General features: G+C 44.3%; 1 protein-coding gene across 1 annotated transcript; it reads right to left on the bottom strand.

Annotated features, from left to right (window-relative positions):
• Positions 1 to 1,116: 1,116 nt before the first annotated feature.
• Positions 1,117 to 18,687, bottom strand: LOC311103400 (somatostatin receptor type 5-like; the record flags this gene model as incomplete). Its single annotated transcript, XM_084144964.1, has 3 exons — positions 1,117 to 1,200; positions 17,087 to 17,536; positions 17,935 to 18,687. The coding sequence occupies 3 exons, from the start codon at positions 18,685 to 18,687 to the stop codon at positions 1,117 to 1,119; spliced, it is 1,287 nt and encodes a 428-aa protein (XP_084001090.1).
• Positions 18,688 to 22,594: the final 3,907 nt, after the last annotated feature.

Genomic DNA, 22,594 nt, shown 5'->3' with positions numbered 1-22,594 from the left:
TACAGTGAGTACTATAAGCCAGTTGCATCTGTTTGATTGATATAATTATTATCATCATTCTCTCTGTTTGGGGACAGTGTTCATTTTCCACAATGCAGGTTTACTCTAGTACCATTTCATTGGTCATCCCAGCTTGAACTAACTTTGCCCAGAGCAGAAACCATCCATGACTCCATAGGTAGGCATTATGAGCCATTGGGACTTGTTACAGGTGATTATAGTTACAAATGGACAAGGGTCATAGACAGTATGTATAGCACGCTCCCCCCATGGCCATACCTACATAGTAATGGAGTACATACAGAGAGATCTAAGCTCACAAAGAGGACAATCCATTTAAATTCACAACATTCCTGATTAAATCAAATGATCCAGTTCATATAAAGTGAATAGAATACTCAGGTTCATTTTCTAGGGCATTTTAATCTAGGGCAAGTTTTTGCCCATTCACCATCTAAAAGTTTGTCTTTCCTTATAGTGTATGGAAGGAATCTATAAAGTACATGGAAGATGGTGTTCTTTCTGGTTCCACGACACCAAGCTGGTGCAATGCACAGGTGGTTGTTGGCACCTTAATTGAGGAGGACAGACTCGTGTTAACAGCTGGAGCGGAATTAGTGGAATGGTATAAAATACATTGAACACATGGTTTCTATGTGTTTGATGTCATTCCATTTGCTCCGTTCTGGCCATTGTTATGAGCCATCATCCCCTCAGCCTCTTCCAGTGGTGCAATGTGCTGTAAATGTCTGAGGTTTATACTGACAAACAGGAGAGGTGTCATAGCAGAAATCGTTCAGTGTGCCAGGTAGTGTCAGAACAGGGAGTGTTCTTTGTAGTCCCATGTACCTCTTCTTCCCATATCGTCCCAAAGAGTTCAATGGTCAAGAGTTACATGGGTTGACAGTGGGAGGGCTCCAGATGATGTCTTGTTTGCCTGGATGGAGAGGGAGGCGTCTTGGCTCGTCATAGCGTAGACTAACCAAACAGGGCTTATCAAAGCGTAGACTCACCAATCAGGGCACATCAAAGCGTAGACGGACCAATCAGGGCTTATCAAAGCGTAGACTGACCAATCAGGGCTCATCATAGCGTAGACTGACCAATCAGGCCTCATCATAGCGAAGACTGATCAATCACTGGGCTCTCTGAGGGCAAAAGCTCCGTCTTGATGTTGCCAGAAGTCTCAATTTGAACACACTGCAAAGACAGCAAGAGATACATTTTATGCTTTACAAACAACGCCCAGCACACATTATCATGGACTGTATTCCCCCCCCCCCCCTGTATTCTGTATTCTCACACTATGGCATTAAATAAACACATTCACACTAACAGTCGGTATTAGACACAGACACAGCTCTCAGAGGGAGACAAGTCTGATGGCCTTCACCGACACTCCATGGAGATTACCAAAAATCTATTCACACACGCACAAACAAGTTTCAAATTTCAAGTTTTATTAGTCTTATGTACAGGATACACATGGTATGCATCGTCCAATTAAATGCTTACTTGCAGGTTCCTTCTGGACAATGCAACAACAATAAGACATAATAAAATATAAGAATATGAACATAAAGTAAATGGTTCAGTAGAATAGAATAAACATTTTAGCATTAGTATAATACAGGAAGGCACAATTTATAGTCTAATATTTACACGTGTTTTGGGGAAGGAGTGATTGGGGTGCAAGTGTTTAAATTGTGCGGTATTTAGCAATGATAATAAGAGTCTGGAAGCAGCAGTTGTGATGTGTGTGTAGCATGAATGTGTGTGTGTGTGTGTGTGTCCAAAGGGGGGAAGGTGTTAACGATTTAGTTTTTTTGGGCTTACAGGGGTTTTAAAGGTGTTTTAATGATTTTTGGGCTTACAGGAGTTTTAATGGTTTAATGGTTTTAATGTTTTTGTGGTAAGATATGCAAATTGTATTAAGGATATGAGCAGTAGTAATAATGTGTTATGGGTTAGGTTAAATATTTTTTGTTTTTGTGATAGGAGGCAGGGTGTAGAGGAGGTCTGTCTACAACAAGCTGGAAGCAGGTGTGCTTCATAATCTCAAGGCTTCTCTTGACGGATGAGAGGACATAAGTAGCATACTGTGTCTCACCTAACCTAACAATGCTCTTAAGATTTTCTTTTCATGGGTGAAGATAACTCTGCCCAACTGAGTAGGAGAGTCTGAGCATTCTCTGCGCCCTGGAGACTATGTGATGGCAAAAGACTACAGAAGAAAGAGCTGGAAAGACCCTATGTGGAGGGGCCTGTACCAGGTGTTGTTGGCTACCTTAATGATGGTAAAAGTGGTGGAGACAGATACTTAGATCCATGTTTCTCACTATAGGAGTGTTCCAACCTCAGCCATTGGGTAGCATTGTTGTCTTTTGTGTGTGTCTGTGCTTGTATGTCTTTGCAGCAGTAACTCCGAGCTTCCCTATGGGTAGGCTGGTAGAAGGACACTCTTCGCATACTGATGTCGATAGATTGAGAGGAACTCTGGCTGATCCGGAGACCCTAGTGACGGAGGAAGGTTAACAGCTAAAGTGACCATACATCGTTGTCCAGGTTACACCAACGATGGTACGGATAGAGGGGAGCGCGATCGGGTATCATCTAAACCATTGTACCAGAGTGAGGGAACTGATGATTAAGAGACTTTCAAGAACTTCCAGACCGCCGAGAGATTCCAGACCACCGAGAGATTCCAGACCTTCAAGACGCACCAGATATCCTTATCATGATTTCTCTGCACTTGACTAGTTCCCTGAGAATAAGGGGAATGGAGTACTGATAATAATAAAGAGCAGAAGAACAAGACATAGAAGGGATATAGACAGGATTAGAATGTATATTCTTGCACAGGCAGGAACCATAACTAAAATGCAGGAAGGGATCACTATTAAAATACAAGGGTTAAAATATTATTGGTGTGTAAGGAACCAGCACAAAGAGTATGGGGAAGTCACATGGGGTAGTGTGACCTTAAGATAATGAAAGAAAGAGACAGGTGAATCATAGACATAAGGAGAACAGTCCAAGACATAGATAAACAATTTGATGTAGTATTTGGTGTTAGATTTCCAGGGGGAAGTGTTATTGGAGTAGTTATTCCTTGGGAAAGTGCACTAAACCCTGTACATGTTAGAGCTATACCAAATACAGAAGAAAGGGAATTGAAGGAGCCGTTAAACAATGATTGATATAGATGAGTACAATATATTATATTACAATTAAATAAAGAAAATAGTCTAATATGCACCACATTTTAAAGAATTAACAGTAGTTCAAAATCTTCACAGTTACTAGGACTGTGTTATGATTCAACTACAACTTTTGTCATATAAGGAACTCGGAAAGACCATATTGGCCAGCAGAATGTTTGTAATATTTAGGAAATCCTAAATATAAACAATTTTATGATCAACCAGGATGAGGAGAGAAGTGTAAGCAATTGTTAGAATAGGAACAAGGAAAAGGGAAACACCAGAGTAATGTCAAATAGAGTATGAGCAAAAATATAGGAAGGTTACAATAAAACAATTGGGTTATATAATTTGGGAGAATTCAAGGGAGAATGTGAAACTAGGGGGTGTTTAAACAGATAGCCTTTGGAATACAGGGACCCCTCAAAGGAAAATCTATCAGGCATTAGATAGAAATGGGTATTAAGAATGAGTGATGAAACATAATGATTTGTCATGTAGACAATGTTAATAGGGATGTTTTGGATTGAAAATTAACTCAACTAAACTGTTATGATCTGTCCTTTCCTGAGGTTACTACGGATGGTGTCGTAATGCATAAGCAGAGATAATTCGGTCCAGAACGGTGTAAACCTCAATAAAAACCAAAAACCCTCTACCCGGCTGAAGAGGAACAACAAATGCGTTGAAGACGTTCCTGTCCGATACCACCTCTGCCAGGAGACCTGAATCCAGCATCAAATCAAAGCAATCAATTGCCTTCTCTTTTGTGCCTTTTCTCTCAAGAATGTGACAGGAGTCCATGTGTAGTGAGCAGGAGGAGAGAGGTCTATGCAAATGCAACGTTCTTCGTAGTTTGGGTATACTGGTTTGCAAATGGACAAAACAGAATGATGGTGGAGGTGGGAGGCTCAGGTGTGACATTGGAATTGGGGCATTGCCATGGGCAATCCAAGATGAACTATGAAGCTATCTGAAGAACATAATGAAGACGCCAGAAGATTAAGTGCCGGTAGAGGAAGGGAGTGTTAGTTGAGGTAGTATGTTGATTAAGGAGGTATTATACACTGCTAAATTTATAGTAATTTAGACTATGAATGCATTAAGATACTGATCTGTTGTAATTCTCGTTATGAGGAAGTTAATGCTAGAATTATGATAGTGTCAATATGTGCCAATGTGAGAGTTTTAACTTTGAATGATGGATCCAAAGTGACTAATTAAGAATTGTCATTCTAAAGTTGTTTTGGGTAATTAATTGTATTATGATTATAAATTATAAGTGGACTAATTGATCTGAATAAGTTATTAATATTAATGCCTAGTGATGTTTGACATTGCAATTAATGGATTAGATATTGACATTGATTATTCTGATTGTTATACTACTTGTGATATGGGTGAAAAAGGTTATGTAAGCTAAAGATGTTGACACCATTCTTAACATGCCCTAGATATTATTGTTAAGACAAAGTTGCATATGTTGATGTGTTAGTATACTAATACATATATGGGAAAATGCTACAATTAAACAGAAGTGGGTAGCAATGTTTACAAAGATGGCAATCATGATAGGCATAGCACTTGTAGTAATGGGAATGGTGTTTTGCTGTATACTACCTCTGTTAAAATCATTTGTTGATCCAAACCACAGTAAAACAAATGACTGTACAGATCATTGTTACTAGTTCAGCCAAAGAAATACACCCAGTTCAGGGAGCTCCAGGACAGTATGTAAATGAATATGGGAAATTTTGTAAACGTTAAGGGAGGACCAATGGACTGTCCATTTGGGAATTCTGAATGTTTGTATGGAGTTGTTCCTGGGTGTGGATGGGCTTGCCATGGTTACAAAGCCCAATAGAAAAATGTGGAGGTTAATTTAGAGGAAAACCTTCCAGACTTGTAATCAATACCTGACTGGGCTCTGGGTCCTCATCAGGATGGGTCAAGTAATGAGGAAGATATATTGGTTTAAATATATGCACGTAAAATGTAGCCACATATGGCAAGGTTAGGAATAAGTAAATGCACATGCTTATATTCATTTTTACAATTAATCTTTGTATTGTTGGGACTAAGTAAAGTCCCAAAGGGGGGATTATATAGGATTATTTTATGTATCATTAAGGCAAATGTAGGGAGATGCCAAAGGTAAAATATAATAAACATGTTTGATATTTTATAATCCAGATACATGCTTAAATAAGGAATATAGCCATGTAGTATATGCTGTGTTTTAAATGAATGTATGTGCTCTTTCACAAAAGCTCTCAACAGTATGTGTTACATTAGTTCTTTTTTAAGAAGGGGCCTAAGCCACGCAGCCAATAGAATGATAGAATGAGAGGCTTCATATAGAAAAAAGCATTCATGACCTTTTGGAGTGGACATTGTGTGACAGCTGGACGTTGAAAAAGAAGGGTGGTGCAGAACTAAAATAAGTTAGGAATTTGCCATAAGGGGGTAACTGAATATGCCATGGAAGTATGTTTGTGCATTTGTGTGGGTATAAAAGGATCTCTAAGCCAAAGAGAGACAGTTGTTCCATGGAACTGCTCGGCTTTCGTTATTAGATAATAAAAGTCAAATTTTTGGATTCACAGGCTCCAGTTTCTTGAGAGATATGTTTGAGTTGACTACTTTCGAGTCATATATTTCTATGACAGGTTCAGGTCTGGAGACTGGCTAGGCCACTCCAGGACCTTGAGATGCTTCTTACGGAGCCACTCCTTAGTTGCCCTGGCTGTGTGTTTCAGGTCGTTGTCATGCTGGAAGACCCAGCCACGACCCATCTTCAATGCTCTTACTGAGGGAAGGAGGTTGTTGGCCAAGATCCCACGATAAATGGCCCCATCCATCCTCCCCTCAATACGGTGCAGTCGTCCTGTCCCCTTTGCAGAAAAGCATCCCCAAAGAATGATGTTTCCACCTCCATGCTTCATGGTTGGGATGGTGTTCTTGGGGTTGTACTCATCTTTCTTCTTCCTCCAAACATGGCGAGTGGAGTTTAGACCAAAAAGCTCTATTTTTGTCGCATCAGACCACATGACCTTCTCCCATTCCTCCTCTGGATCATCCAGATGGTCATTGGCAAACTTCAGATGGGCCTGGACATGCGCTGGCTTGAGCAGGGGGACCTTGCGTGCTCTGCAGGATTTTAATCCATGACGGCGTAGTGTGTTACTAATGGTTTTCTTTGAGACTGTGGTCCCAGCTCTCTTCAGGTCATTGACCAGGTCCTGCTGTGTAGTTCTGGGCTGATCCCTCACCTTCCTCATGATCATTGATGCCCCACGAGGTGAGATCTTGCATGGAGCCCCAGACCGAGGGTGATTGACCGTCATCTTGAACTTCTTCCATTTTCTAATAATTGCGCCAACAGTTGTTGCCTTCTCACCAAGCTGCTTGCCTATTGTCCTGTAGCCCATCCCAGCCTTGTGCAGGTCTACAATTTTATCCCTGATGTCCTTACACAGCTCTCTGGTCTTGGCCATTGTGGAGAGGTTGGAGTCTGTTTGATTGAGTGTGTGGACAGGTGTCTTTTATAAAGGTAACGAGTTCAAACAGGTGCAGTTAATACAGGTAATGAGTGGAGAACTGGAGGGCTTCTTAAAGAAAAACTAACAGGTCTGTGAGAGCCGGAATTCTTACTGGTTGGTAGGTGATCAAATACTTATGTCATGCAATAAAATGCAAATTAATTACTTAAAAATCATACAATGTGATTTTCTGGATTTTGTTTTAGATTCCGTCTCTCACAGTTGAAGTGTACCTATGATAAAAATTACAGACCTCTACATGCTTTGTAAGTAGGAAAACCTGCAAAATTGGCAGTGTATCAAATACTTGTTCTCCCCACTGTACGTAGAAACTGTCTCTGAGCCTGTTGCTATCAGATCTCATGCTCCGATACCATCTGCCCGACGGTGAGGGAGTGAACAGCTCGTGGCTGGGGTGTTTGGGGTCCTTGATGATGCTGCGGGCCGCCCTCAGGCAACGTTTCAAGTAATGTCTCAGGAGCGCTTGCCTCGGAAGATCCTGTCTGGCCAGCTACATCTTGGCCGGCGGTCTGTAGGGGGCAGATGAAGCGCTACAAGGACCAGCTGAAAGCGTTGCTGAAGAAGTGCAACATCAAACCCACAGACCTAGAGGAAGCTGCTGCTGACTGTTCCACCTGGCGGCAGCTTTGCCAGAGTGGTGTACAGAGGTGGGAGAAGGAGAGGAGCACAAAGAGACAGCAAAAACAGCTCAGGAGACATACAACCATGCTGCCCTCGCCAACACAGACTGAGACATACAACCATGCTGCCTCCGCCAACACAGACTAAGACATACAACCATGCTGCCCCCGCCAACACAGACTGAGACATACAACCATGCCTGCCCTCGCCAACACAGACTGAGACATGCAACCATGCCTGCCCCGCCAACACAGACTGAGACATACAACCATGCCTGCCCCCGCCAACACAGACTGAGACATACAACCATGCCTGCCCTCGCCAACACAGACTGAGACATGCAACCATGCCTGCCCCGCCAACACAGACTGAGACATACAACCATGCCTGCCCCCGCCAACACAGACTGAGACATACAACCATGCCTGCCCCCACCAACACAGACTGCACATTCCCCACCTGCAATAAAGTTTGTGGATCTCGGATTGGACTCTACAGTCACCAAAGAATTCACTGTTAACTCAGAAGTGGAACTCATCATCGGATAAGATGGACTACCGTAACCTAACGTGTGTGTGTGTGTGTGTGTGTGTGTGTGTGTGTGTGAGTGTGTGTGTGGATGAGTGTATGTCTGTGTGAGTGTGTGAGTGAGGAAGTGAGTGCATATGTGCTAAGGTGCGGAGAGTCAGTGAAGGTGGTCAGACCAGTTCAAGTGTTTAGCAGTCTGATGGCTTGTAGATAGAAACTGTCTCTGAGCCTGTTGCTATCAGATCTCATGCTCCAATATCATCTGCCCGACAGCGAGGGACAGAACATCTCGTGGCTGGGGTGTGTGGGGTCCTTGATGATGCTGCGGGCCGCCCTCAGGCAACGTTTCGAGTAGATGTCCTGGATGGGTGGGAGCACGGTCCCAATGATGCACTGGGCCGTCTTCACCAACAGCTGGAGGGCCTTGCGGTCGTGGACGGAGCAATTCCCGTTCCAGGCCATGATGCAACCGGTCAGGGCGCTCTTGATGGTGCAGCAGTACTATTTGGAATTTCTTCAGCCGCCTTAGGAAGTAGAGACGCTTTGTGGTGGTGTTGTTGGTCCATGTCATGTCGTCGGTGATGTGGACACCGAGGAACATAAAACTGCTGACTCTACTGTAGTCCATTGATGTGGATCGGACATGTTCCCCCCTCTGCTTCCTGAAGTCAACAATCAACTCCTTTGTTTTGCTGATGTTGAGGAAAGGTTGTTGTCCTGGCACCACAATGCCAGTTTACTTACCTCCTCCCTATAGGCTGATTCACCGTTGTTGGTTATCAGGCCTACAGCAGAGGGCTGACGACAACCCCCTGGGGGGCCCCTGTGTTAAGAGTCAGTGTGGAGGAGATGTTTTTGTCAATCCTGACAGCCTGTGGTCTGCCCGTCAGGAATTCCAGAATCCAGTTGCAGAGGGTGGTGTCCAGACCCAGGGCTCTGAGCTTGGTGTTGAGCTTGGAGGGAATCAAATCAAGTGAAAATGTCACATGCATCGTAAACAACAGCTTTAGACTAACAGTGAAATTATTGCTTACGGCCCCTTCCCAACAATGCAGAGAGAGAAAAATACAAATAATAGAAAAATAAGGAATAAATACACAATGAGTAACGATAACTTGGCTATATACACGGGTTACCAGCACCAAGTTGATGTACAGGGGTACGAGGTAATTGAAGTAGTACATATATACGTAGGGAAAAAGTGACTAGGCAACAGGATAGATAATAAACAGTAGCAGCAGCGCATGTGATGAGTCAAGAGAGTTAGTGCAAAAAGGGTCAATGCAGATAGTTAAATAGTTAACCAATAGCTACCCGGACTAACTATTTAGTAGTCTTATGGCTTGGGGGTAGAAGCTGTTAAGGGTCCTTTTGGTACCAGACTTGGTGCATCAGTACCGCTTGCCATGTGGTAGCAGAGAGAACAGTCTATGACTTGGGTGGCTGGAGTCTTTGACCATTTTTAAGGCCTTCCTCTGACACCGCCTGATATAGAGGTCCTGGATGGCAGGGAGCTCTATACGCATTACCTTCTGTAGCGCCTTGCGGTCGGATGCCATGCAGTTGCCACACCAAGTGGTGATGCAGCCAGTTAAGATGCTCTCAATGCTGCAGCTGTAGAACTTTGTGAGGATCTGAGGGCCCATGGCCAATTCCTTTCAGCCTCCTGAGGGGGAAGAAGAGTTGTCAGGCCTTCTTCACGACTGTGTTGGTGTGTGTGGACCATGATAATTCCTTAGTGATGTGGACACCAAGGAACTTGAAGCTCTCGACCCACTCTGCAACAGCCCCGTCGATGTGGATGGCGGCGTGCTCGGCTCTCCATTTCCTGTAGTCCACGATCAGCTCCTTTGTCTTGCTAACATATAGGGAGAGGTTGTTGTCCTGGCACAACACTGCCAGGTCACTGATCTCCTCCCTATATGCTGTCTCATCGTTGTTGGTTATCAGGCAAACCATCGTCGTGTCGTCAGCAAACTGAATGATGGTGTTGGAGTTGTGCGTGGCCACGCAGTCGTTGGTGAACAGGAAGTGCAGGAGGGGACTAAGCATGCCCCCCTGAGGGGCCCCTGTGGGCCCCTGTGTTAAGGGTCAGTGTGGCGGATGTGTTGTTGCCTACCCTCACCACCTGGGGTGAGGGTAGGCAATAAACAGCATTCTCACATAGGTGTTCCTCTTGTCCAGGTGGGAGAGGACAGTGTGGAGTGTCATAGAGATTGCGTCATCTGTGAGCTGTTGGGGCAGTATGCGAATTGGAGTGGGTCCAGGGTGTCTGGGATGATGGTGTTAGCCATGACCAGCCTTTTAAAGCATTTCATGGCTACAGATGTGAGTTCTAGGGGATGATAGTCATTTAGACAGGTTACCTTGGTGTTCTTGGGCACAGGGACTATGGTGGTCTGCTTGAAACATGTAGGTATTACAGACTGGGTCAGGGAGAGGTTGAAAATGGCAGTGAAGACACTTGCCAGCTGGTCAGTGTATGCTCTAAGTATGCATCCTGGTAATCTGTCTGGCCCTGCAGCCTTGTGAATGTTAACGTGCTTACTCACATCTGCTATGGAGAGTCAGATCACACAGTCGTTTGGAACAGCTGGTGCTCTCATGCATGGATCAGTGTTGCTTGCCTCGAAGTGAGCATAGAAGGAATTTAGCTTGTCTGGTAGGCTCACGTCACTGGGTAGCTTGCAGCTGGGTTTCCCTTTGTCATCTGTGATAATTTGCAAGCCCTGCCATATCCGACAAGCATCAGAGCCAGCGTAGTAGGATTCGATCTTAGTCCTGTATGGAAGATTTTACTGTTTGATGGCTCATCGTAGGTCATAGCAGGATTTTTTATAAGTGTCCGGATTAGTGTCCAACTCCTTGAAAGCGGCAGATCTAGCATTTAGCTCAGTTCAGATGTTGCCTGTAATCCATGGCTTCTGGTTGGGATATGTACGTAGAGTTACTTTGGGGACAACGTCGTTAATGCATTGAAGCTGAAGCTGGTGACTGATGTGGTAAACTCCTCAATGATATTATGTGCTAGCGAAACAGTCCTGTAGCTTAGCATCCACTTCATCGGACCTCTTCCGTATTGAGCACGACACTGGTACTTACTGTTTGAGTTTTTGTAAGCAGGAATCAGGACGATAGAGTTATGGTTAGAGTTGCCAAATGGAGGGCAAGGGAGAGCTTTGTATGCGTTTTTGTGTGTGGAGTAATTTTGATCTAGTGTTTTTTCGCCTCTAGTTGCATAGATGACATGCTGGTAAAAATGAGGCAAGACAGATTCCAGTTTCCCTACATTAAAAACACTGGTCACTGGGAGCGAAGCCTCTGGATATGCATTTTCTTGTTTGCTTATGGCCCTATACAGCTTGTTGAGTGCGGTCTTAGTGCCAGCATCGGTTTGTGGGGATAAATAGACATGAAAAATCTCTTGTTAAATAATACGGTCTGCAGTTTATCATGAGATATTCTAACTCAAGCGAGCAAAACCTCAAGACTTCCTTAACATTAGAGATTGTGCACCAGCTGAGACAAAGAGACACACACCTCCCCCCTAACCTTACCCGAAGCTGCCGATCGGTGCATACAAAAACCAGCTAGATGTACAGTACCAGTCAAAAGTTTGGACAAACCTACTCATTCAAGGGTTTTTCTTAATTTTTACTATTTCCTACATTGTAGAATAATAGTGAAGACATCAGAACTATGAAATAACACATATGGAATCTTGTAAGTAGCCAAATAAAGTGTTAAACAACTCAAAATATATTTTATATTTGAGATTCTTCAAAGTAGCCACCCTTTGCCTTCATGACAGCTTTGCACACTCTTGGCATTCTCTCAACCAGCTTCATGAGGTAGTCACCTGGAATGCATTTCAATTTACAGGTGAGCCTTGTTAAAAGTTAATTTGTGGAATTTATTTCCTTCTTAATGTATTTGAGCCAATCAGTTGTGTTGTGACAAGGTAGGGGTGGTATACAGAAGATAGCCCTATTTGGTAAAAGACCAAGTCCATATTATGGCAAGAACAGCTCAAATAAGCAAAGAAAAAATGACAGTCCATCATTAATTTAAGACATGAAGGTCAGTCAATACGGAACATTTCAAGAACTTTGAAAGTTTCTTCAAGTGCAGTCGCAAAAACCATCAAGCACTATGATGAAACTGGCTCTAATGAGGACCGCCACAGGAAAGGAAGACCCAGAGTTACCTCTGCTGCAGAGGATAAGTTCATTAGAGTTACCAGCCTCAGACATTTTGCAGCCCAAATAAATGCTTCACAGAGTTCAAGTAACAGACACATCTCAACATCAACTGTTCAGAGGAGACTGCGTGAATCAGGCCTTCATGGTCGAATTGCTGCAAAGAAACCACTACTAAAGGACACCAATAATAAGAAGAGACTTGCTTGGGCCAAGAAACACGAGCTATGGACATTAGACTGGTGGAAATCTGTCCATTGGTCTGATGAGTCCAGATTTTAGATTTTTGGTTCCAACTGCCGTGTCTTTGTGAGACGCAGAGTAGGTGAACGGATGATCTCCGCATGTGTTGTTCCCACCGTGAAGCATGGAGGAGGAGGTGTGATGGTGTGGGGGTGCTTTGCTGGTGACACTGTCAGTGATTTATTTAGAATTCAAGGCACACTTAACCAGCATGGCTACCACAGCATTCTGCAGCGATACGCCATCCCATCTGGTTTGTGCTTAGTGGGACTATCATTTGTTTTTCAACAGGACAATGACCCAAAACACACCTCCAGGCTGTGTAAGGGCTATTTGACCAAGGAGAGTGATGGAGTGCTGCATCAGATGACCTGGCCTCCACAATCACCCGACCTCAACCCAAATGAGAAGGTTTGGGAGGAGTTGGACCACAGAGTGAAGGAAAAGCAGCCAACAAGTGCTCAGCATATGTGAGAACTCCTTCAAGACTGTTGGAAAAGCATTCCAGGTGAAGCTGGTTGAGAGAATGCCAAGAGTGTGCAAAGCGGTCAACAAGGCAAAGGGTGGCTACTTTCAAGAATCTAAAATCTAAAATATATTTTGATTTGAACACTTCTTTGGTTACTACATGTTTCCATATGTGTTATTTCATAGTGTTGATGTCTTCACTATTATTCTAGTAAAAATTAAGAAAAACCTTGGGAATGAGTAGGTGTGTCCAAACTTATGACTGGTACTGTATATTATCAATGTCCTTCTTCAGCCACAACTGAAGAAGGATATGGATATTACAGTTCTTCAGGTCCCCTTGATAGGATAGTCCCAAACTGAGCTCGTCCAGTTTGTTCTCTAGTGATTGTACGTTCGCCAATTGAACGAAGTGTAAGAGGCGGTTTATTTACTCGTCGACGTAGTCTCTTCAGGGTTCGTTTGCCTCTTTTGCGCCGTCTCTCCAAGTCCCGGGGCTTAGGGCCTGAGCAGTACCTCCACAGCTGCCGACTCGTTGAAATATAAATCTTCATCGCTGTTCTGATGTCCAGAAGCTGTTTTCGGTCATATTAAATGGAGGAAATATTATGTCCAAAGATCAGCGTAAAAAAACACACAAAATAGCAGAATTGGTCAGGAGCCCGTAAGACGGCAGCTACCCATCTCTGCAGCGCCATCTCACAATAGTGAGACAATAGTGTTGAATGCTGAACACACACACACTCACACATGCGCATGCGCACGCACACACACACTCAATGGACTAATATACATACACACAGACACAGATACAGAAACACACACACTGTACATATGCACACACACACACACACACACACACACACACACACACACACACACACTGGCACAGCCGCATCAACTACACCACATCAGAAAAATGAAATACGCTGGAGGCATCAACTGTTGAGGAGAAATCAGTGGTACCCATTTACACTACTAATGGGTGTAACTACGGTCTGTGTATATTTGTAAACAACAGCTGGTGCACAAAATCAAATACTAAGGAAGTCTCAAGGTTTTGCTCGCCTGAGGTAGAGTATCTTATGATAAGCTGTAGACCACACTATTTACCAAGAGAGTTTTCATCTATATTTTTCATAGCTGTCTATTTACCAGCACAAACCAATGCTGGCATTAAGATTGCACTGAATGAGCTGTATAAGGCCATAAGTCAACAGGAAAACGCTCATCCAGATGCAGCGCTCCTAGTGGCCGGGGACCTTAATGCAGGGAAACTTAAATCCGTTCTATCTAATTTCTACCAGCATGTTAAATGTGCAACCAGAGGAAAAAAAACTCTAGACCATCTTTACTCCACACACAGAGACGCATACAAAGCTCTCCCTCGCCCTCCATTTGGCAAATCTGACCATAACTCTATCCTCCTGATTCCTGCTTATAAGCAAAAACTAAAGCAGGAAGCACCAGTGACTCGGTTAATAAAAAAGTGGTCAGATGACGCAGATGCTAAGCTACAGGACTGTTTTGCTAGCACAGACTGGAACATGTTCCGGGATTCTTCAGATAGCATTGAGGAGTACACCACATCAGTCACTGGCTTCATCAATAAGTGCATCGATGATGTCGTCCCCACAGTGACCGTACGTACATACCCCAACCAGAAGCCATGGATTACAGGAAACATCCGCACTGAGCTAAAGGGTAGAGCTGCCGCTTTCAAGGAGCGGGACTCTAACCCGGACGCTTATAAGAAATCCCGCTATGCCCTCCGACGAACCATCAAACAGGCAAAGAGTCAATACAGGACTAAGATTGAATCGTACTACACCGGCTCTGACGCTCGTCGGATGTGGCAGGGCTTGAAAACTATTACAGACTACAAAGGGAAGCACAGCCGCGAGCTTCCCAGTGACACAAGCCTACCAGACGAGCTAAACCACTTCTATGCTCGCTTCGAGGCAAGCAACACTGAAGCATGCATGAGAGCACCAGCTGTTCCGGATGACTATGTGATCACGCTCTCCGTAGCCGATGTGAGTAAGACTTTTAAGCAGGTCAACATTCACAAGGCCGCAGGGCCAGACGGATTACCAGGACGTGTACTCCGAGCAAGTGCTGACCAACTGGCAAGTGTCTTCACTGACATTTTCAACATGTCCCTGACTGAGTCTGTAATACCAACATGTTTCAAGCAGACCACCATAGTCCCAGTGCCCAAGGACACTAAGATAACCTGCCTAAATGACTACCGACCCATAGCACTGACGTCTGTAGCCATGAAGTGCTTTGAAAGGCTGGTCATGGCTCACATCAACACCATTATCCCAGAAACCCTAGACCCACTCCAATTTGCATACCGCTCCAACAGATCCACAGAAGATGCAATCTCTATTGCACTCCACACTGCCCTTTCCCACCTGGACAAGAGGAACACCTACGTGAGAATGCTATTCATTGACTACAGCTCAGGATTCAACACCATAGTGCTCTCAAAGCTCATCACTAAGCTAAGGATCCTGGGACTAAACACCTCCCTCTGCAACTGGATCCTGGACTTCCTGACGGGCCGCCCCCAGGTGGTAAGGGTAGGTAACAACACATCTGCCACACTGATCCTCAACACGGGGGCCCCTCAGGGGTGCGTGCTCAGTCCCCTCCTGTACTCCCTGTTCACCCATGACTGCATGGCCAGGCACGACTCCAACACCATCATTAAGTTTGCCGACGACACAACAGTGGTAGGCCTGATCACCGACAACGATGAGACAGCCTATAGGGAGGAGGTCAGAGACCTGGCCGTGTGGTGCCAGGATAACAACCTCTCCCTCAACGTGACCAAGACAAAGGAGATGATTGTGGACTACAGGAAAAAAAAGAGGACTGAGCACGCCCCCATTCTCATCGACGGGGCTGTAGTGGAACAGGTTGAGAGCTTCAAGTTCCTTGGTGTCCACATCACCAACGAACTATCATGGTCCAAACACACCAAGACAGTCGTGAAGAGGGCACAACAAAGCCTATTCTCCCTCAGGAGACTGAAAAGATTCGGCATGGGTCCTCAGATCCTCAAAAAATTCTACAGCTGCACCATCGAGAGCATCCTGACTGGTTGCATCACCGCCTGGTATGGCAACTGCTTGGCCTCCGACCGCAAGGCACTACAGAGGGTAGTGCGTACGGCCCAGTACATCACAGGGGCCAAGCTTCCTGCCATCCAGGACCTCTATACCAGGCAGTGTCAGAGGAAGGCCCTCAAAATTGTCAAAGACTCCAGCCACCCTAGTCATAGACTGTTCTCTCTGCTACCGCATGGCAAGCGGTACCGGAGTGCGAAGTCTAGGTCCAAAAGACTTCTCAACAGCTTCTACCCCCAAGCCATAAGACTCCTGAACAGCTAATCATGGCTACCCGGACTATTTGCACTGCCCCCCCCACCCCATCTTTTTACGCTGCTGCTACTCTGTTAATTATTTATGCATAGTCACTTTAACTCTACCCACATGTACATATTACTTCAACTACCTCAACTAGCCAGTGCCCCCGCACATTGACTCTGCACCGGTACCCCCCTGTATATATAGCCTCCCTACTGTTATTTTATTTTACTTCTGCTCTTTTTTCTCAACACTTTTTTGTTGTTGTTTTATTTTACTTTTTTATTTAAAATAAATGCACTGTTGGTTAAGGGCTGTAAGTAAGCATTTCACTGTAATGTCTGCACCTGTTGTATTCGGCGCATGTGGCCAATAACATTTGATTTGATTTGAACTAACTGTCAGCACACAGTACACTGGATCCCCTCAGCGTCATAGCTGCTGATCAGGAGGGTTTACTATATTAGGATTCCAGAGTGATTTTTCAGCTCCTCTCACCCTCTATGCCGTAAAGCATTTGTGGGCCAAGGAGAAGGGTAAACGCCCTGTCTAGTAAGTGCTTATTAATATATTCTACTGCTGGTTTGACTTCTTAAGATGCTCTGCAGGTGATCAAACTATAAAATACTATCATTTAGATGTATTACATATAAATTGGCTGTGAATCTATTTATATTGTATGCTGCGGTTGACTACCAATAAATGAAACTGACAGCCTTCAAGATTATCTTTGGCAGACTGACCAAAATAAGTGATACCTCACAGCCATTCACAGTTCTTGGGTAGAAGATTGACCCATAGAATTAGTAGTCCACCCATCATGAAACATTCACTTTATTGTGAATGTCCGTTCTAGTCGTTCTATTTCTTATAGATGTACCTACCTGGTTGTTCTGCATGTGTCCATTCTTGAAGTCCATGATCCGGGGGGTGAAGAGCGGGTCGTGCTGCTGGGTCGTCTCCACCCTCTCCAGCCTAGGGGATATGGGACGTCTCCCTCCACTCCCCATGTCTCCTCCGTCCCCCACCCCAACCCCGTTGGCCTTGTGGAGACACAGGACCTTCCTGAAGCTCTGCTTGAAGTTGTCCGACAGGAAGCCGTAGAGGAGCGGGTTGGCGCAGGAGTTGACGTAGGTCATGATGACCAGGAAGAAGTAGACGCCGGCGGTGACGCTGTTCTCTGGTATGATGAAGACGAGGTTGACTATGTTGGTGGTGAAGAAGGGCAGCCAGCAGATGACGAAGACCACCACGATGATGACCACCATGCGGGTGACTTTACGTTCGGAGCGGCGCCGCCTGGTCAGGCCTGCCTTGGCCCCAGCAGACTTCACCTGTAATGAATGGGAGGTTTTGGTCAGTGACTTTGCATGTGGAGCGGCGCCGCTTGGTCAGGCCCGCTTTGGCCTCGGCAGACTTCACCTGTAATGAATGGGAGGTTTTGCTCAGTGACTTTGTGAATGAATATCTTTGGACATGGATACCTTTGAACATCACTACATTGAGAGGATTTATAGAGTGGTTTGGAGAGGTTAAAGACCCAGGCCAGGGTTTAAGGCACTGGTCCATTGGGTTTGGAAATGGAACCAAACCTAAGAACCATTAGAATTAAGTTTGGGACAGTGAGAAGAAGGGACTAGGGACTAAAATGGAATGTGGCCTCAAACAATGAACAAACAATGAACAACATAAGACTAAAGAGGATGTGGGTTATAGCACAAACCAACTATACCTTGATGATGATGAGCAGGTAGCAGAGGCAGATGATTAACAGGGGGCCGAAGAAGCCCAAGATGGCCGTGTAGAGGATGAAGACTGTTGACCACAGCTCCTGGGGATCAGGCCAGCTCATGTTGCACGAGTTGAAGCGGTCCTGCACATCTGAGTAGATGGTGACTGGCAGCACCACCACGAATGACACTACCCACACCATCCCGTTGATGATCTTAGCCACCTTCGGCTGCCGCCACTTGGCGCTCCGAATGGGGTGCACCACGGCCAGGTAGCGGTCAATGCTCATCACGGTCAGGCAGAAGGTGCTGGTGAACTGGTTGATGGAGTCTACGGTCATGACCACGCGGCACAGGAACTGCCCGAACGGCCAATAGGAGAGCACATTCTGGGTGGTCAGGAAGGGAAGTCCTAAGATGTACAATTCATCTGCCAGGGCTAAGTTCAGGAGGTACATGTTGGTGACAGTCTTCATCTTGGCATAGCGCAGGACCACGTAGATGGCCAGCGTGTTGCCCAGGAGTCCCACCATGAATACAGTCATAGAGATTACCGCGGTGATAACGGTGCTGCTGTCCTGGAAGGGAGCGCTCTCGCCGGACCCGTTCATGAAGGACTTGGTGACCGTGGAGTAGCCGATGGAGGAGGAGGAGAGGTTGAAGTCCCCAGGATTGGAGGTGCAGTCTTGGGGATTCATGGTGGGGAGGTGGGGGTGGGGTTGGAGGTCAGGGAGATGGATCAGGAAATGGCCCATAAGGCTGAAAATAAAAACAGAATTGTCAGTTATTGAGGATGGAAAATTGACATTCTAGTAGCCTAAAGTAATGGACATTTTGAATAGACCAGAATAGAAGAAGAATATAGAATAAATTAGAATAGAATTGAACATCATTAGTCATTCTGACATTTGTCTATGAAAACCATCTTATGGATGAGGGGTTGAGTGTTGTTTCAATGTGTTTGTTATGTAATACTGTGTTATTTAACCTTTTCCACTATAATGCTTCACCATTCCACTTTGTGCACCCACAACAGCACGTGGACATTCTCTGGGCAGGGGGCCCATATTGACACTGTTCTCTGTATACCTCATCAGAAGAACAGCAAATTTCCATGGACTACCTCAGGCAGGCATACAGTACATCCATGCACTTCTTCCACGTATTCCCCATGCCGCTTCACTACATAGCAGTCACCCTGCCACTGACTTGGTAAATAGCTGAGCGATGGGGCTGGAGAAATGTAACCAAAGTGGTCACCCCGCCACTGATTTGGTAAATAGCTGAGGCTGGAGAAATGTATCCACTCTCAAGTTCATAGACAGAGCTATGGATGCAAGGACTGACCTTCCATGATATCCAAATGATAGTTTTAACCATGTATTGAGGCTATACAGTGTTTCTTTACAATTGCATTGTTTACAAACAAATGCATATATTTGGGATTCTGATGGGGTTCTGATGGGGTAAGACAGTGGAACTAATCTCTTATACTCTTCAAGAATCAATGGGTTTATATCATGAATTTTCAATCCCAAAATGGATGTAGCAATCATAGATTGCCCCTACTTTAGGTTAAGACAGAAATGGTCAAGCAGGTTCCAATCAGCACAATTGGAGTAGGCTGGCTAATCTAGTCTATCAATGGGGTGCAAGTTCTGGACAATGCTGGTTGTATCTGAATGAAGACTAGGCTAGGTCAAGGGTTGACATTTATTGTTCCAGATGGGTTAGTGTTTCTGAGTAAACCCCCAGCCTTAGCTCCTGAAACCTGTTGCGCCAATAAGTGGTCTGATGTGGGGATTCATTGAACCGCCATCCAAAACATTGGAATGACGTCCATTCAACAGCCTAGGGTTGTGACTACAAACAATTGCATGTGGCATGGAGGCGAAGTTGCATGAATCGGTTTGACATTTCTGTCAATCTAAATCAAAACTATTGTATGGACATAATTGTCTGACTCTCACAAGTGTTTGTTATCATGTTATATGAGCAGTTGACACTCCTATGCAGCATCCTATTAAGTCTGCAATAACATAGACTGTAATTGAATCTGATTTACAATAACAACTATTCTGCATTTTCCCCAAGGTAGCTTTGATTCGGGCAAAATAGGGCAACCAAAATCATGACAGTTTCTATTTTCACTCATGAAAAATGGCACTTTCCAGTGCCCGGAAGTTGTTTATATAATATTCTAATTTATACAGAAAATAAAGAAAACAGAACATTACTTTTTTAATAACTCATGTTTGTGCCATTTACAGAGGCAATCTGCAGATGCTACATCAATTTTTGGACCGTTACATGATTGATATATAGCCATTCATTATTGAATAATATACCTTATCAATGCTTCATGAGCTTAGTTCAACTGTAGTACCCCATCAGAAGCCAAAATTTAAGCTTGTTTTACTCCAATGTTTGTAAACAATGTTAATGTAAACAACCACTATAGCTTTAAAACATGGTAAAACTATCATTTCAATCTCATAGATGGTCAGTCCTTGCATCCATAGCTTTGTCTATGAATTTCAGAGTGGTTATATTACTCAAGCCCCATCCCTCAGCTGTTTATCAAAACAAGTGGAGGGTGACCGCTTTGTAATATTTTGAACTGCAGATTGCCCCTTCAAACTACACTTTGCTATCTATAAAGGTCTAATCTCGGTTAACCCAGAACTAAAATCTCACATAATTCCTTTTTTTATGATTACGTAGTCTGTCCTTAAGAGATTAATAAAGGACACATTGAAGATAAACTGCCAGTGGCTTGATTTTAATTTCTTATGAACCTAATTTCTTAATCAAAATAATAACAGCGTATTATACAGTGACAATCATTCCCACATTAACATTAAGATGTTGGAAAAAGCTATGAAATGTCCATGATTGGCATAAGCCCACGGTAATGGAAGACTCATTATTGTAGTCTTCATCCTCATTAAATCTTCATAGTCCGTGTAACAACAAAAGAAAGTTACAGTGTGTTCGGAAAATATTCATACCGCTTGACTTTTTCCACATTTTGTTGCGTTACAGCCTTATTCTAAAATTGATGAAATTGTGTTTTTTTTCACTCATCAATCTACACACAATACCCCATAATGACAAAGCAAAAACAGGTTTTTAGAAATGTTAGCAAATGTATAATAAAAACAAAAACGGAAATATCACATTTACATTAGTATTCAGACCCTTTACTCAGTACTTTGTTGAAGCACCTTTGGCAGCGATTATAGCCTCGAGTCTTCTTGGGTATGACGCTACAAGCTTGGCACACCTGTATTTGTGGAGTTTCTCTCATTCTTTTCTGCAGATCCTATCAAGCTCTGTCAGGTTGGATGGGGAGCGTCGCTGCACAGCTATTTTCAGGTCTCTCCAGAGATGTTAGATCGGGTTCTGGCTGGGCCACTCAAGAACATTCAGAGACTTGTCCTGAAGCCACTCCTGTGTTGTCTTGGCTGTGGGTTGCTTAGGGTTGTTGTCTTGTTGGAAGGTGAACCTTCGCCCCAGTCTGAGGTCCTGAGCGTACTGGAGCAGGTTTTCATCAAGGATCTCTCTGTACTTTGCTCCATTCATCCCTCGATCCTGACTAGTCTTCCAGTCCCTGCCGCTGAAAAACATCCCCACAGCATGATGCTGCCACCACCATGCTTCACTGTAGGGATGGTGCTAGGTTTCCTCCAGACGTGATGCTTGGCATTCAGGCCAAAGAGTTCAATCTTGGTTTCATCAGACCAGAGAATCTTGTTTCTCATGTTCTGAGAGTCCTTTAGTGTGGGCTGTCATGTGCTTTTTACTGAGGAGTGGCTTCTGTCTGACCACTCTACCATAAAGGCCTGATTGGTGGAGTGCTGCAGAGATGGTTGTCCTTCTGGAAGGTTCTCCCATCTCCACAGAGGAACTCTGGAGCTCTGTCAGAGTGACCATCAGGTTCTTGGTCACCTCCCTGACCAAGGCCCTTCTCCCCCAATTGCTCAGTTTGGCCGGGCGGCCAGCTCTAGGAAGAGTCTTGGTGCTTCCAAACTTCTTCCATTTAAGAATGATGGAGGCCACTGTGTTCTTGGGGACCTTCAATGCTGCAGAAATTGTTTGGTACCCTTCCCCAGATCTGTGCCTCGACACAATCCTGTCTCGGAGATCTATGGACCATTCTTTCGACCTCATGGCTTGGTTTTTGCTCTGACATGCACTGTCAACTGTGGGACCTTATATAGACAGTTGTGTGCCTTTCCAAATCATGTCCAATTTACCACAGGTGGACTCCAATCAAGTTATAGAAACATCTCAAGGATGACCAATGGAAACAGGATGCACCTGAGCTCAATTTCGAGTCTCATAGCAAAGGGTCTGAATACTTATGTAAATAAGGTATTTCTGTTTTTTATTTTTAATACATTTGTAAAAATTTCTAAAAGCCTGTTTTCACTATGTCATTATGGGTTATTGTGTGTAGATTGATGAGGAATGTTTTTATTTAATCCATTTTAGAATAAGGCTGTAACGTAACAAAATGTGGAAAAGGGGAAGGGGTCTGAATACTTTCCGAATGCACCGTAATAAAAATAGAAAATGTGTGTCTGCTAGCTTGTCTTTAAGTATTTATGGTTGATAGGATAGGATAGGATAGGATAGGATAGGATAGGATAGTATAGT

This window comes from Coregonus lavaretus (genome assembly GCF_964263955.1).
Source record: "Coregonus lavaretus genome assembly, chromosome: 28".
Lineage (NCBI taxonomy): Eukaryota > Metazoa > Chordata > Actinopteri > Salmoniformes > Salmonidae > Coregonus > Coregonus lavaretus.
The sequence above is the reverse complement of the archived record's forward strand: the minus strand, read 5'-3'. Positions and strand labels throughout refer to the sequence as shown.